Source organism: Canis lupus, chromosome 1 (genome assembly GCF_048164855.1).
Source record: "Canis lupus baileyi chromosome 1, mCanLup2.hap1, whole genome shotgun sequence".
Taxonomy (NCBI): domain Eukaryota; kingdom Metazoa; phylum Chordata; class Mammalia; order Carnivora; family Canidae; genus Canis; species Canis lupus.
In genome coordinates, this window is record NC_132838.1 from 9,109,319 (window position 1) to 9,125,873 (window position 16,555).

General features: G+C 39.4%; 1 protein-coding gene across 6 annotated transcripts in view; it reads left to right on the forward strand.

Annotated features, from left to right (window-relative positions):
• CD226 (CD226 molecule) overlaps positions 1 to 16,555 on the forward strand; it is a 116,505-nt gene that overhangs the window by 66,289 nt on the left and 33,661 nt on the right. For 3 of the 6 annotated variants that reach the window (XM_072820550.1, XM_072820551.1, XM_072820578.1), the window contains exons 5-6: positions 11,111 to 11,213; positions 15,290 to 16,457. In XM_072820550.1, coding sequence (XP_072676651.1) covers positions 11,111 to 11,213; positions 15,290 to 15,458 — 272 coding nt within the window. In that variant the 3' untranslated portion in view covers positions 15,459 to 16,457. Of the gene's footprint in view, positions 1 to 11,110; positions 11,214 to 15,289; positions 16,458 to 16,555 lie in introns of those variants that run through there. The other 3 variants (XM_072820568.1, XM_072820560.1, XM_072820597.1) reach the window with 2 other exon arrangements.

Genomic DNA, 16,555 nt, shown 5'->3' on the forward strand with positions numbered 1-16,555 from the left:
ATTCTAGTTTGAAGTGTTATGATTCAATTAATCAGACAGCTACTATCAACTTCAACTTCAATATTTCAAGCATTGCGGATCTGACTCTGACAAATATTGACAAATGCAGGTGACAAAGTAGGTTTACAGAGGACTATGCTATTTAAAAAGACAGGGAATGGAGAATAAACATAGATCCATCATTTGTAGAGACACATCTTTGAACTTCAATTGGTATTTTAAAGTTCTTTATGCTGAAATGATTCAGAGATTTTTTTAAATTGAAATATAGTTGACATACAATATTATATTAGTTTCAGGCACACAACATAGTGATCCAACAGTTATATACATTATGAAATGCTTACCACAGTAAACGTAGGTATCCTCAGTCACTGCACAAAGTTATTGTAATATTATTGGCTATACTCACTATGCTGTACTTTTATCGCATGACTTATTTATTTTATAATTGGAAGTTTGTGCCTCTTAATCCCCTTCACCTATTTCACCCTCCCATCCGAGTCTGTTTTTGTCATTTGTTTTGTTTTCTAGCTTCCACATGTAAGTGAAATCATAGGGTGTTTATCTTTTACTGATTTGGGGATTTTCAAAAGGCATGTATTCAACAGAGATATTTTTGGATATCTTTCTAAAAATAAATATATTGCAGTACTCATTGGCCACTCTCAAATTTATTTCTGGAATTAATTCAAAGTATTTCACTTTCAGTAGAACTCACAAGTAACTGTGATATTCATAATCTTTTAAATGTAAGAGTTGCATTTTACTTGATTAACCCACAAGAAGAGATTCGTTCTTCCACAGATAGAAGATTGAAATGTTAATGCTCTCAATTGGATTGATGGGGACTTGAGAATGGCTAACTAAGGTGAGTAGCAAGTGAACTGAAGATCGTTATTATCACTACGATGAACATGGAAAATACAGAGTAGATACTGAGATGAGGAGACCATATTAACAAAAGATAGGATGATTTCTGTGGCTTCCAACCAAAGAAGCTCAAGGACACAATTGATGTATGTGCAGATGACCCCATGCCAAGTGGGTACCACATAGGAGCCAAGTTCACAAATATAGAAAAATATAGGTTTGCAAAGTATAATTATTGATTATTATCAACAATAACAATGATATTAATGTTCCTTCAGTTTTTCATGCCTTATACAGGGCACTGGATAAATTCTGCACTTTTTAATTTGTGTGTGTATGTTTGCAAATGAAGGTACCTATATGCACATTTGGTAGGAGGAGCAATGAGCAATCTACCATATTTAAACACTCAGTAAGCACATGTGATGTATGGGCAACTTTAAACTCATGAAACACATACACATATGCCAAGTCCCAAATACTTTAGTCCACACAGGTTGTTTTGCTTTTATGTCAGCTACTTTCTTTTCTTCCTGATTCAATAAAGGTGTCAGTTGTGAACTTCAGGCTTTCTTTCAATTCCTACTTTAATCATTGGCTATTTTTAAAAAAGGGGAAATCAGATAGGTAATTAAACTAAGGCACAAAGCTGCAGATTTTGAAATTATTACTGAAGCTTTTGTTTCTGACACCTAGGCATTAACTGACTTGTAGAGTGTTTTGAGAGTGTAGAGAACTTAGTAAGCATTTTTATTTTAAATAAAGTGAATTAAAATTAAATAGAATATTTGGAGTTAAATAGTCCAAAGCTTGCTATTTTATATTCTGAAAAGATCTATATGACATTTATAACACATTTATATATAGGCCTTTATAAATGCCATGTGGTTAGAATTTTGAAGATTTCTGAGGACCCAGGGGAAAAGTTATAAGTAGACGTTATAAGAATTAAGTGTCACAAGCCGTCATCTCAGCCACTATATGACAAACTCATTATGATGCTTATATGTGTACCCGTCACTCTAAGAATTTACTGATAATTATTATTCATTGAGTTGTCACAACATTATTATCTACATTTTTTGAATGAGCAAAGTGGGGCATGGCAAGGTTGAGTAAATTATTCAAGCTTCATGGCTAAGAATGAGAGGGACTAACACCCAAAGTAGGGCAGGAGGGCTTCAGAGTTCTTGTTCTGAACTATGGCACCATATTGCTGCTCCAAGTGAAAGATACAAGTCCTTACTATTATCAACAGATGCGTCACAGGAGAAGCTGGCCATGGAGAGCTCCATAGCCTTGCCCCCCCCCTCCCCCCCCCCCCCCCCGCTTTTAGGTTTTAGGTCCAATTAACTTCAAACTGATCCAACGCATAGAACAAGTAGTAGGCAAAGGATTGGGGGATTGGGGGATCTCCCACTTGGTCAGCTTTGCACTCTTAGGCTTGTTCAGATCATCACAGGTGCTGTGGGGGGAGGAGGGGTGTCCTCCATTGACTTTTCTGCTTTTCTGGGGCTTGTGGGTATTCTGAAATGGTGTGAGAGTTTCTATATAGCCATATTAGGGACAAGCAAAGTCAGGTAGCAGGTAGCAGGTATTTGGGTCTGGAGGAAAGTGCTGGTGGCTGATGAAGTCAAGTCCACACCAGGAACAGATGACGGGAACTTCTAGAGTAGGCTCTGGACAAAGGGGAGGCAAGTTTCTCGCTGGAGTCAAGGTTCTTATTTGTTCTCCACTCTCCCATGGCTTCTTGGCTTTGCAAACCACCTGCTCACAAGTTCTGTATCAGATCTGCCCACTAGACTCTCCCCTTGTGGGGAAGACCACTCCCTTGAGCAACTCCCTGGGAATTTGCTCTAAGATTTCAAGCACAACTTTCTTCCATCCTATATTCCTCCTTCCTTCTCCTTTCTCAAATCCTGCTCTCACTCTAGTTCTTGTAGATGTAGCTTCTCTTCCTTTTGTTCTTGTAAAGACCAGTGAACCCAGAAATCGAGTTATAAGCCATGAGAATTCTAGTTCTTCCCCCTCAAGGACAGAGAGGGCTTAACCTTTAGAACCTCCTAAGAAGAAGGAAGGTTTATTTTTTATATTAAATATTCTGAATAGTTCTTTTCTCTCATATTTATGGACTTTAATACTGAACAGCCAGATACATAAAATTGTTAAATGGTATGGTATGTGTTGTATTTCACAATAAAAACTGTGTTTTAGTGCATGGCAGAAATGTTTATCTCGCTTTTTGTAGACCCATTTGAAAAATTTCCTGTTCTGTCCTTGTGGATACACATAATAGTGACACTGTAGTGTAGAGTTACACTTGGTTAAACAACAGTAATAACAACAATGTATTGGGGAATTATAATTAGAAACAAAATCGCCTCCCTCCCCAGAAAACTGCTCTGCAAAGGTAAAAGAGAGAAAGAAAACAATTCTATTATTAAATAAGCATTAAACCAGAATTGTGATACGCATCACAGGCAATCTGCCAAGAGAGTGCAAAGACAGAAATCTCACCTTTTATGGGTCCCAGGAGATACGACCCATTATAAACATGTTCTCAAGGTAAACAACAACTAGTCCTCAAATAAGAGGACTTGACAGCACCATTTGTCACACAGAGTTCAACCTACATTCACCTGGTAATTGGGATGACCATCTGCTTTAGCTAATTGGCTTTATCTAAAGGAAAAATGAACTTTTTACACCATTACGCCAGGAGGTACTTTTGCACCTTGGAGCAAGGTGCCTGTGGAGCTTAGGCTCCTACCCTCCCACAAAATTAGGTCTCTTGCTCCACGATTGCATTCCAAAGGGATAGCTTTGACTTATTCCAGCAGAAGAATGCAGAGCAAGATCAGCAAATGTAAAAGACATTGTGGGACAAAGTCATCAGGCCTGACTGATTTCCCAGGAAGAAAACAGGTGTTTAGCATAAGCCACATTGTTTGTATAAACAATTTAGACACAGTAAACCACCCTAGCAGTTAGAGAACGGTGGAAACGCTCCAAAAATCCAAGTCCCCACACACTAGCCAATGGACAACCTTCCATTCAGGCCTTTCTAAGGGTAGTTGTCTCTGGCTCGCTCCATCAACTCTTTTCTGCGTGCTTAATTCACTAAGAAAGTAAGCAAGATTTGTGCAGTTCTTGACATTTTGACTTATGATGTGTAAAAGAGTCTCCTTTAAATGATAGGTGTTCATGAAAATTGAAGTTCATAAAAATACAAGAAATGTAGCATAAGACTAAGAAGTATTTGGGTGAAAAGATGAGACATCTACCACGACAGAGTCAGCCATGAAAGTTTTCTCCACAGATGTTCACCATCTGTATGCCTAATATGCTGACTTAGATACCCTGGCCATACACCAATCATTGTAGACCACCATGGCCCACAGTATGACATGATGCACATAAAGACACCAGAAAGTGCAGCTAACGCAGTCATCCTATATTGAGTAGGTAAACTTTCTGGCCTTAGACTATGTGTATCTCAACTGATACAAAATTTTTAAGTGCTTAAGTCAGTTGGGAAATACCTCCCATCAAATAGAGGCAAAATCAGTATAGCAAAAGTTATACATTGGGTTGGAAACTTGCTTCTCTTATTGGTTTGCTCCAGGAAAATGATTTAGATTCTCTTACCTTTCTGTGTTGTCTTATGTTTCTGTTTCTTACGTTTAGGTTTTAGATACTCTTAGGTGCTCTAGGTTTTTCAGTTAAAATCTGATAATACTTTTATTTTGAGGAAGAGTAGTTATTCTTCACTCAGAAGAAGGATTAGAGGCTGATGTCATGGTCTTTAAGTCTCTGAAAATAATTTATTCGCTAAGATCTTCTTGCTATAAAACAGGGGAAAGTTTCTGAAATACAGAGAGTATAAAATTGATTTGCACAAAGAAAGTTGACCTTTGAAAACTTGGACTAATATCAATATCCACTTGATGTATATTTCAGGCGTATAGGAAAGTTCAATAGACTTTGTGCTACCGTTATATCCAGTGGTCCTATAAAGCTACAATTATCTTACACATGCTTTTCAATGGTACCTCTGCCTTTCCCCAGACGTCTGTATCTAGCTGTGGAAGCAAGCATTCTGCTATACATGACTAGTTCAACATCATGAAAAGAACACAAAGGCTATTACTTTTTTAACTCTAATTTGAATGTGTGTGTACAAAATATAATTATACTATTAATAATTTACACATTACACAGTGCTTAAAATACTAGGCACCTCTGTATATTTTATCTAAGCCCCTTAGCCCCCCTTGGGGCTGATTTTATCATCATTTTGCAGTTGCCAAAAAAGTGTCTGCAAGATCAAGTGTCTCATACGAGGTCTTCCAGGGAAAAGAATTAGAAGGTAGGATGAGGCCCCAAGTTTCCCCCCTCGATCTCTGTTTTTTTTTTTAGCAAATCAATGTCTGATGTGGGATGATGGTTGGATATTTATGTTATATAGTGATCACAAATTAGAATCGACCTGGTAATAGTGTTTCAACTCACATATATCTACCCTGCGGGAACTCACACATTATATGTATTCTGTCTACATAGAATGGAGTCTAATATTTCTGCTTGTCTTTTTAATGAGGTAAGGAAGTGAGAATAATTTTAACTGGTATCTACCATGACCTATCCAGGGCTGGCTAGAGGCTCAGGATCTGTGAGTTTTTCCTAGGGTGTTGTTTGGTCCAGATATTTAGGTTCTGAGTCACTTAGGCCACCTCCAACTGTAATAAAGGATAAACAATAGATGTTAATACCTGCTCTTGCCCACCTGGTTCCAAGGGAAGGACCTGGCATCATTTCTATCATGAGCCTTTCTAAAGGTTTATAACTCAGCCATAAATACTTGTCATTGGCAGGAACGTAGCCTGGAGGGTTGCAGTCCTGCAGTAAATTATTCATTTATATATCTCACTGACATGCTTTAAATTGTTTTAACTGTATTTATCTCTTTTGATGGGAGGGAAAATAATGGCTTTATGGTTCACGACACTTTTGTCCTCCTATGAATCAAGACAGCATTGGGATGAAAATGAAAAAAAAAATCAGCAAAAAAAGTGGCTGCTGAGAATACACAATAATTCTTTAAGAGAGGGGCCTGAGGGCTAACATTACTCAACCTAACATCTATTAGCAGAATTTAGGCAAAAGTGAGTGTTATGAACTATTGACTGACTCCCTGAAGCATGCACACACCCCCTTTGCTTTTCCTTGTTGTTTTTGGCCGTGCATGGCCTAGCAAGTTGTGTGGCTGCACCAGCCTGGTTCCAAGTACTGACGGTTCATGTGAACGCAGCGGTGGGACAGGGAAGGAATACAGGGCAGCCTTGGCTGTAGGCGGGAGGCTCTAGGTTGCAACGTCTCTGGAGTGTGACTGAATCTCCCCTGACTCCCATGCCTTTTACTCTTAGTTCTTATGGGAAAATGCTCATTCTTCGTGGGGTTTTTAAATGTCCAGGGCCTTCTAAAACATTATAAACTCCATAAATCAAGTACTGTGTGGTATAACAAAAAATGTCATCTCTGCCCCTGGTTCCTTTCACAGAAGTCTTAAACCCTTGTCATTTCCTAAGTGATCATGGTGCTAGGAGCTTCTTTTGCTATTATATTTGGTCTCAGTCCCGAGTCCCTGACACCAGAGCTTTTAGAATCCTTGGAATCTCCAGAGCAAGGAGGGTCTTTTTGCAAGTTAATGAGGCAGCTGGTGGCTGGAAGTACCTAGAGAGCTTCAGGATTCCTAGAGGAATCAGCCCCATGACTGGAGGATTGTTTAAACCCCAACCCCCTGAAAAAGGGAAGAGGGAGTGGGGTTGAATTAATTACCCGTATTCAATGATTGAATTAATCGTGCCTATGTAATGGAACCTCCATAAAACCCCTAAATGTCAGAGAGCTTCTGGCTTGGTGACCACATGGAGATGCTGGGAGGGTGGCCCATCCCTAGACAGCATGGAAGCTGCACCTGTACTCCCTGTCCTCATGAACTTGCTTTATCCATCTCTTCCATTTGTCTCTTCCCGAGATTTATCTTTTCTAATAAACCAGTAATAGCAAGTAAAGCACCTGTCTGAGTTCTGTGAGCTGTTGTAGCAAAGTATTGAACCTGAGGAGGAGGTCATGGGAACCTTGAATTTATAGCTGGTTGGTCCGTCTGGAGTAGGGAGGCCTGGATTTGTGATTGGAGTCTGAAGGGGGAGGCAGGGGACAGTGTGGACTGAGCCCTTATCTGTGGAGTCTGCCAGCTTGGGGGAAGTTAGTGTCAGTAGTATTGTGAGTACAGAAGCAGCTTTCTTCTAGTCGATGTTTTTCCTTTAGGAACCCAAATCATTTTTGCACATCATTTCATCTGTAATGCCGTAGTATGGCTGTGTTAAAAGGTGAATCAATAAGCAGATCTGACTCTAACAGGTCAAACATCACTAGAAGTGGTGAAAAGGAGGTAACCAATTTCGTATTGAAGGCTGCATTTAAAGTTTGGACTTAGAATTGAACAGTGTGAACCAGATGACTAGTACATGTCAATGGTTTCTACTTAATTCTACCTAATTGAGAGTTTAATAAGGAATGCCATCTTAATTCTTAAGGATTCTGAATATACTTCTACAAAAAAAAAGTTCTCTACATCTTGTACTTTAAATATCATGACTAAAATGTGTCAGATTATTCTAAGCATGCAGACCTTTACAGTTTTATTCTGTTTTTTTTTTTTTTCCTGATTAATAAAAGAACAGTACATCCTTTAGAAAGTTTGGAAAATACCAAAAAACCTAAGGAAATAATTGCTTTTAATGCCACTCTCTGGAGATCATCATTTTAAAATTTTGGCCTTTGCCCCCTTGAAGGCTTTTCTTCGTGGAGATATTACAGCATGCACAATTGTCAATGCTGGTTTTGAAGCTTTCCTTAAGTATACAGTCTGCAGTCTGTAGTCTTCCATGTTATTGGAATTCCTTACACACATCATCCAAATGTCTCTAGCCCAGGTTTTCAAAGAATGGGCCTTAGGTCAGCAACATAGACATTGCATGGGACCTGCAAATGCAGACCCACCCAGACACTCCTGGATCAAAGGTCTGGAGGTCGGTGGAGGGTGCCCTGCAACCTGTGGTTTAATAAGCCCCCAGGTGAAGCTGATGCAAAGTAAGTTTGAGAACCACAGCCCTGGAATCCTGCTCTGAGTCTACTCTTGGGAAATACAGACTTTTTTTTTTTTTTTGCAGTTGTGTTTTACAGAATCCTTTGTTCACATTTCTGAGTATTTCTTTAGAATAGAGTCATTAATCAAATGTGCAAGCAGTTAGTGAACGGGTGTGACACACACAGACCGAATCCTTCCCAGATGCAGACTGTAGCAGTTCCTACTCCTTCAAATAAAGCTTGAGAGGCTCCGTCTCACCACTGTGGCCCTTTTACATGGGCTTGTTCTTTACGTGCTTTTTCATAATACGTTATTTATATCTTTCATGTTGTCCTCTAGAGCTTTTTCTTTTCTTTTTTTCTTTTTCTTTTTTTTTTTTTTTGAGAGAAAGAGTACCTGCGAGTCGGGGACAGGGTGCAGAGGGAGAGAGAGAAAGAGAATCCTAAGTAGGCTCCGTGCTGGAGGGAGGGTGAAGCTGGATCTCACGACCCTGAGATCATGATCTGAGCTGAAATCAAGGGTCGGTGGTGCCACCCATGGAGCCCCAGCCCCGGTCACCCCTATAGCTTTATCTGATAGCAAGGCTGTGTTAAGGATACCATTTTTTGGTCTTTACATATTCTTTGTGATAATTTTAACTACAGATATTTTTCATTTGACCTGGTCAAGCCTATATATTTACTATTTATTTATTTATTTATTCATTTTTACTATAACAGAGGTCTAAATAGCATTTTCAAAAGTGGTTAAACAATTTTCCCAGAATACTGTCAATGAATATTTTAATTGTAACTTTCATTTTCTCACCATGATTGCCTGTTTGATTTAACCGTAGCATCTGTGGTATTTAAATTATTTCAGTATAGCAGGTGTGGTCCTTTTTAGTCCTGTTACAATGCAAAATAATTTCAGGGATTTTGTTCATTTTTTTTTTTATAATGTAACAAGAGCTTAAAAAGCTTAATTTCCTATTTGATGGGGAGAAAATTTCATTGTTCCTTTTGTAGGAGTGGTTCAATATATTTTTGTTCTGAATAAATTTAGCTTTTCCTTTCTCCATCATATTTGGACAAAAGCCTTTCTTAAAGCCTCTAAAGTTCACACACTGTTCTACTTTAATTCACCTTATAGGTTCAACAAGTTTGAAAAATGAAAATAATGTTTATTACTTGACTTAATTTCACTGTATACAAAAGAATGAGTGGATGTAGACTTTGAGTTATCACGGAAAAAAATTGCAGGTTAATAGTAGGTCAGGAAGGAAGAAATAATCCAAGGGAAAGATCATGAAGAACCCAATGAAAAGTATGATTTTTAGGTTGCTGTAGGATTGCAGGCAGCATCATGGGAATCACCAAACAAGCATTGGGCTTTAATTTCAGCATTAGAGGGAAATCATGCTGTTCATCTGCCTTCTCCTGGCCCCTCCCTGCAGGAGAGAAGACCAGCAACCTTGCTGCCCCAGAGAGAGGGGGTGATGAGGACAGCTCCCAGGTTCTAATTTACTCCCGTTCCTGGCAACAGCACATAAATATTTAAAGATATATTTATTTATTTTGGAGAGAAAGAGAGTGGCCTGGAGGGATGGGGAGGAAAAGGAGAAGAGGGAGGGAGAGAACCTCCAGCAAACTCCCTGCTGAGCCTGGGAACTCAAGTCAGGGCTCCATCTCACGACCTTGAGATCATGACCTGAGCCAAGGTTGAGAGTCAGCTGCTTAACCGACTGAGCCACTGGGCTGCCCCTGGGAATACTGATGGGATTTTTTTTTTCCCCTGGGAAGGAGATCTGTGGGAGGCAGTGGGTGATGCATCTCATGGACAGGAGGACATTTTAAAGATAAAATGCTTTCAGAACTCCTTGAGATCTCGCTTCAGAGGTGATGTTGCTCTAGTAGTTTATTGCTTATTTGAATATTACCTCATTGGAATCTCACCAATGTTCTGTGATGTAATTAGAGCTGTCGACATTGTCATCACTTGACAGATGAAGAAAGGCATGGAGAGGAGGGTAAGGAACTGGCTGGAGGTCACACAGCTAAGAGGTGACAGAGCCAGGAAGAGAACTGCATATTCCTGGATCATTGCTCTTCCTGCCTGAGCGCTGAGTCGGAGTAACAGATTTTTTTCTGATCACTTCTTATCATTAACTCAGGTTGAGTAGAAAATATTTCTTAAATTATGCTGTTGTATGAATATACTTAATATACCAGTCTTAAGAAGTAATCTTTATTTATGTACTCTTTTGAGAGTTGCTTTTTTTCTACAAAAGATTTTATGTATGTGATTGGGAGCTCCTTAACGTGAAGGGATATCTGTCTCAAACAAGTAACTCTTTCTATTCTTGTTCTTTTTTTAAATTTTTAACTGAAGTATAGTTGACATATAATATTAAATGAGTTTCAGGTATACAGTATAGTGATTCAACAATTATATCCATTATGAAAGGTCACACAGTAAGTCTAGTTACCATCTGTCACCACAGAAAGTTATTATAATATCGTTGACTATATTCCATATGCTGTACTTTTCATCATTGTGGCTTATTTATTTTATTTTATTTTATTTTTTTTTTTTTTTTTTTTTTTTTTTTTTTGGCTTATTTATTTTATAATTGGAAGCTTGTACCTCTTAATCCCCTTCACCTATTTATTTTTTTTAGAGGAAGGGGGAGGGACCAAGGGAGAAGGAGAATCTTAAGCAGGCTCCATGCTCAGAGCCAAGTGTGACATGTGACATGAGGCTCGATCTCATGACCCTGAGATCAGAACCTGAGCCCAAATCAAGAGTTGGATGCTTAACTGATTGAGCCACCCAGGCACCCTTCCCTTCACCTATTTACTCTTGTTCTTCATAAGGTGTTAAACCTAGCTGAATCAAGAATTAATAAAAATCTATGAGGAGTCACAAATATTTAGAAGACTCTAAAGTAAAAATTATCTTTTTCCCTTAATTTCATCCAGTTTTTTTCATTGGGTTGTTTTGAATTGTTACTGTATTTGATTAATGTTCCCTTTCCTCATTTTCCCACTTTTTTTCTGGCTTTAGCTGAATTCCTAATTCCTACTATATATTTTTTCCTCCTAGGTAAAACTGATAACCAATACATTCTCTTTGTGGCTGGAGGGGCAGTTTTATTGTTGCTGCTTGTTATCCTAATTACCACCATCATTGTCATTTCTTATAAAAGGTGAGTATTGCAATTCATCCTGACTCTTGCATTCTGATATGAGGGGCTCTCTATTAATAACCCAATAGTTGGCCAAGCTGTATTAGCACTCACATACAGCATTTGGAGTGTTTTTCTTACACAAAAGAAGAGAAGTAGTTGTGGTAATATCGAAGGAGAAAGCTAGAGTCATTTGTTTAAGAATTAATAGGAGCTGCTCTCAAGTTAGCACAGCTTTCATATTCTGGGCAGTCAACCGCCTGGTGCCTCTGCTCTGTCTGCAGTGCCATCTATCTTCCTCCTCCTGCATGGAAAAGAGGCGGTTGGGCAAGGGGCAGTGTGTGTGTGTGTGTGTATGTGATGAGAGGCAAGAGGGAGAGAGGGAGGGCTTCTGAAAAGGGGAAGAAAAGCAGTAAGCAGTAATAATGCCTTCATGCATTCCTTCATCAAATATCTCTGGTGACAGTAGTGAATAAGACAGGATATGAGCGCCCATTCTAGTAAACAAATACTGTTAAATGGTTATTGTCTCTGAAACAAGCAGTGTTGGTGCTCTTCCTAAAAAATGATTGAGGAAGAAAGGTGTCGGAAGGGGCCACCTTAGAGAGAGTAGGTGGCCATTGACCTCTGCTAAAGTTTCCTACCTTCTACTGTCTTGTGGCCGACTTGGGAACTTTCTGGGATATTCTTGGTTTACTCTGCCCTTTCTTACTGTCCCATATTCATCAACTCACTTTAATTACTCTTTATTCTTGTGTTCCAACTAACATGTTCTCTTCTCAGGAAAGGGAAGGAGTACATCCATCTCCTCTTCTCTTCTGCCTCAGCAATAGTACCAAACACACATGCACACACACACACTGGCAAGTACATGCATCTTAGTAGGCTATCAGGTAGGTTTCTCTGTCTCATCTCCATATCCTGACCTCTCCTCTTTAGAGGCTTGTATTACCACTCACTTGATACTAGTGAATGCTTCCAACCCACCCCCGGCTCTAGGTGTCTCCTCTTTTCCTAACACATCTGACTTTTCCTGGTTGCTCTTCTAAAAGCTAGACTGACCATGTCCTTCCCCTGTAAAAACCTTTTATTGTCTTCCTATTGCCACCAGAATAATGTTAAAATTCATTAACCTTGTATCAGAGGCACCCATTGTTCTGACTTCCATCTAATTAGTGGGACCCCAATCTAATATTCATTTATATTTTCTACTTTGCCGCCCCCATATCGACAACTTTTGTTAGAATTGCAAGCCTTATTCTGTGAACATACCCAACTCTCTTCCTACTTGGGTAGCCAACAAAGAGTGGTTTCCCCCATGTTTGACTTTCCTCCTGAGGCTCAAAGCGTGGGACACATGTCTCCCCTGGGAAGTGTCCTCCCAGTTCTCCCTCCCTGCAAAGAGACATGATGTCACCATCTGGAACCACATTGTACTTCTGCTCCGCTGCACCTTGCAGTTTGCTTTGTCGCTTAATCATTTCTCTGCTTGTCCTCCCTTCTGTTCAAAATGACAGGGATTGTGTTCTACTCATTTCTTAGTGCTTGATAGCATTTAGCGCTAATCTTTCCAAATAATGGATGGTCAATAAGTATTTGTCTAATTAAATTGAAACACAAAACTCTCGCTTTCCCTTTCTTCCCATCACGGGCTGCCCTAGAAGCCTTTCCCTGGTCGGAAATTGAGCAAATTAGCAAAATGAGGTAAGGAACCCAGGATGTTAGTGACACTGAGGATTTTTTGACTGCTTTGCCCTGGTTGATGAGCAATACACTGAGGGCAGCTGTGACAGCAGGAGTACCTGGGGCCGCAGGCTACATGATAGGAGGGCATGAGTGACAGTACGTATCTCTGGGGGGTCACAGAGCTTGGACATGATGGATTCAGCTTCATGAAAATGCATCACTTTTACATGAATAGCTAAATTGAACTGTAGGATAGATTGTCCCACTTGGTTAGATGTGATAAAAAGATTTGTGGACTTGAATGCATAATCATGGGCAAACATCACAAAGAAAGAAGCCTTGCTCTGTCTACATGGTTGCCCGTATCAGTTTGTGGTTGTTACTTAGAGTGGAAACATTTTGAAAAGTGACCCAAGGGCTTAAACAATGGCCTTCAGAACTCTGTCTTTTTGTGACCACTTAAAATAATATTGCCGCTTCAGATGTGTGAACTTGGGGAGAAGCCAGAGGAGATGACAGTGGGCCTGAATGAGACTGAGACCTTGCTTCACACCTAGTACTTCGTTGTCTGTGTGCACAGGGGCATTTCCTGCACCTTCTCTGCTCTCAGGTTGTGGTGCTTCCAGTGAAAGATCAAGATGGTGGCACTGTTAAGAGAACGTGGCTGGTGGATGTGGCTAGCCCTGGTGAGGCATGGCAGGAGCCAAAAGATAGTCTATACGCTGATGCCTGGGTCTGTAGGGAAAAATGAAATGTTTAGTGTGCAAAATGTTAGATGCTTATTTTTGCCTTTTGTTGTCAACTTTGATGCTCATGACAAATAGGCTGTTTTTCTCTGCCTGGGACTCCCAGGTTCAGCACTGAAAATCCCTCAACTCTGGGGGAAACTCCTTAGAATCCAGCAAACCAGAATGGTCAGTCAACCTAGAACAAACCACAGTGTTTACTCTCTTTATTTAATAGACTAGAGGACTGAACTGTATAGATGCAAATAACTGGTAAATTGCCAAGCATGAGTTAAACACAGATCATCTGACTCTGTTTCTTGTTCTCTTTTCTTCATAATATTGAGTATTTTAGGCTGATGTAAACAGTGTATATATTTGGACCTCTTTGGGAAAGTTAATCTGTATTATGATATAGCCAGCCTTGTGAACCATGATTTAACAAACAATCCAAGGTCATAGGTTTGTTTCTTCATTTGTGAAAAGAGGATGGTAATAACATCTAGGTCACAGATTTCTTTGAAAGAGTAAATAATTTATATGAATGACCTGGAAGCATAACTTTCGCATAATAAACTTACACGTCAAAAAATCAAATAAATTAACCACATAAAAGCTTCTTCATAAGTAAACACACACACATAGAATAAGACCAGTTTGTGATCATGTCGACACAGTAGGAGGATTCCATAGTGAACAACATCCATCATTTGAACAACCTTTCCATGGAGAGAGACTAGCTTGGCTGGTTTTTAAACTTTCCGTGAAGGAATTACAACTTCATTCTTTTACATAAAGGAAAATAACCCTATATTTTTGCATCTAACCTGTCTCTTCTGTGGTCTGATAAAAATCTTTTCCTTAGGGAGATGGAAAAAAAAACAGTCATCATCTCCCATAATAACTATTTTCATGCATTTGGGTAGAGTCATTTCATCCATGGCATTCAATTATAGTAGCCTCTTTTCTTTGTCTCTTGAATTTTCTTTTCAAAGATTCCTCCTGATGTTAGCTTTTTGTAGTTTTCATTCAAATGGTGGAGGGTTTACAAAATAGCATGGCTCCAGAGGGCCCACTGAGCTGCGGCCACGTGGCCCCTGAAGCAGTGAGCCTAGTAGTCACAAGGGAAGGCTGTGGATTCAAATCTCAATACTATCACTAACCAACCATGCGATGTAGGGCCTTGTCTCAGGTTCCCAATCTGAGTTAAATATAGAGTTTTTGATGAAAGCTAAATAAAATAATCTATTTAGGAGGTTTAGTCAAACACCCAGAAGTTTCTTTAAAGCTTAACTATATTTCCACTGTCATCTGAGAACTTACACAGTTGGCATTTAAAAGGAAGTTTTTGATTGTGGGAAATCTTGAAGCTCGAGGTTATTTGGAGAAGGTAGTAAGTCATCTATGCAATAACCCACCATGAACCATTCTTTAGTAAGCTTGCCGAAATTAATTACTAATGTACACTAGCTGGATATCCATTTCGATGCCTTCACCATCTGTGGAAAATGAATATTTAGGTCCAGGGAATTTTGAGTAGGTATGTATGAGGCAACTGTGGATGCTACTTCAACATAGTTAATGAGGGCATTTGGGCTGGGCTACAGGTATGGTATATTACTCAGTGCAATAGTACTAGTGCTGGAGTGTAAGACCTTAATGCCTCTATTGAATATGTATTCTCAGGAGAAGGAGACAGAAAGAATTATTTAAAGAGTCCTGGGGTGCACAGAATAAGGTAAGTTTTCTCAGAGCTGTCATTTGTCCCCTTTTCTGCATTATAATATCCTGTAATGTTGGTCCATTTTGCAGTCAACAACCTTACTGTTCTCCTTTCAATTACCTGGCCATGTAGTGTATCAGCTATTTGAGGAAACACCTGTTTTCTGACCTTTTCTCTTATTATTGATGCCCTTTGAAACAATTTGTTTTATATGAATACAAATAAAGCTCCAACTGCCGGGACATCATAATAGCCCTGTGGATTACCACTATGTGTATAAGTTTCTTAGGGCTGCCACAACAAACCTACTACCAAGTAGGCTACTTAGACAGCAAGAATCTATTCTCTTGCAGTTCTGGAGGGTTGGAATCCAAAATCAAAGTCTCAGCAAGATATGTTCCCTCTTGGGATGAGAATCTGTCCTATGCTTCCCTCCTATCTTCTGGTGGTGGTTGGCAGTCCTTGGCATTCCTTGGCTTCTGGACTCATCACTCCAATCTCTGCCTCTGTCTTCTCGTGACATTCCTCAGTGTGTGTAGACACATGCATATCTGTATCTCTTCTCTTTTTAGGAGGGCAGCTGTGCTGTTAGACTAAGGGCCCGCTTACTCCAATATGACCTCATCTTAACTAATTATATCTGCAACAACCCTACTTCCAAATAAGGTCATATTCTGAAGGTCTAGGAAGGACATAAATTTTGGGAGGACACCACCTGACCTAGTAGAGGGCATAGTAATGTTTTAGGTCATAAGGCATAGCAAGCATATTAGAGAAACACAATGCTATGATATTCATTATCATTATTATGTTTCTATTGGCTTATTAATTAAAGAATGCTCGAATTTCTGTTGGGCTACAGGAGTCTCATGAATTGTAACATTTTCTTCCTCACTCCACCTTCCCCTGCTCCTCGTTTAATTGAAAGAATAGAAAATCTCTTCTGGACTTGCAGATAAGAGGGTTGCTTATTTTCATGCTCATTGTCTCCACTATTAGTCAGATTATCTCTTTAACATATATTATTCTGTTTGCAATGTTTTGAAAAGATATTTTATTTTTTAAAGATTTTATTTATTTTTTTGAGAGAGAAGGAGAGTGAGTGAGATCATGAGCAGGGGGAAGTGTAGAGGGAGAAGCAGACTCCAGAGGGATCCCAATTCAGGACTCGATCCCAGGACCCTAAGACCATGACCTCAACCGAAGGCAGATGCTTAACTGACTAAGCC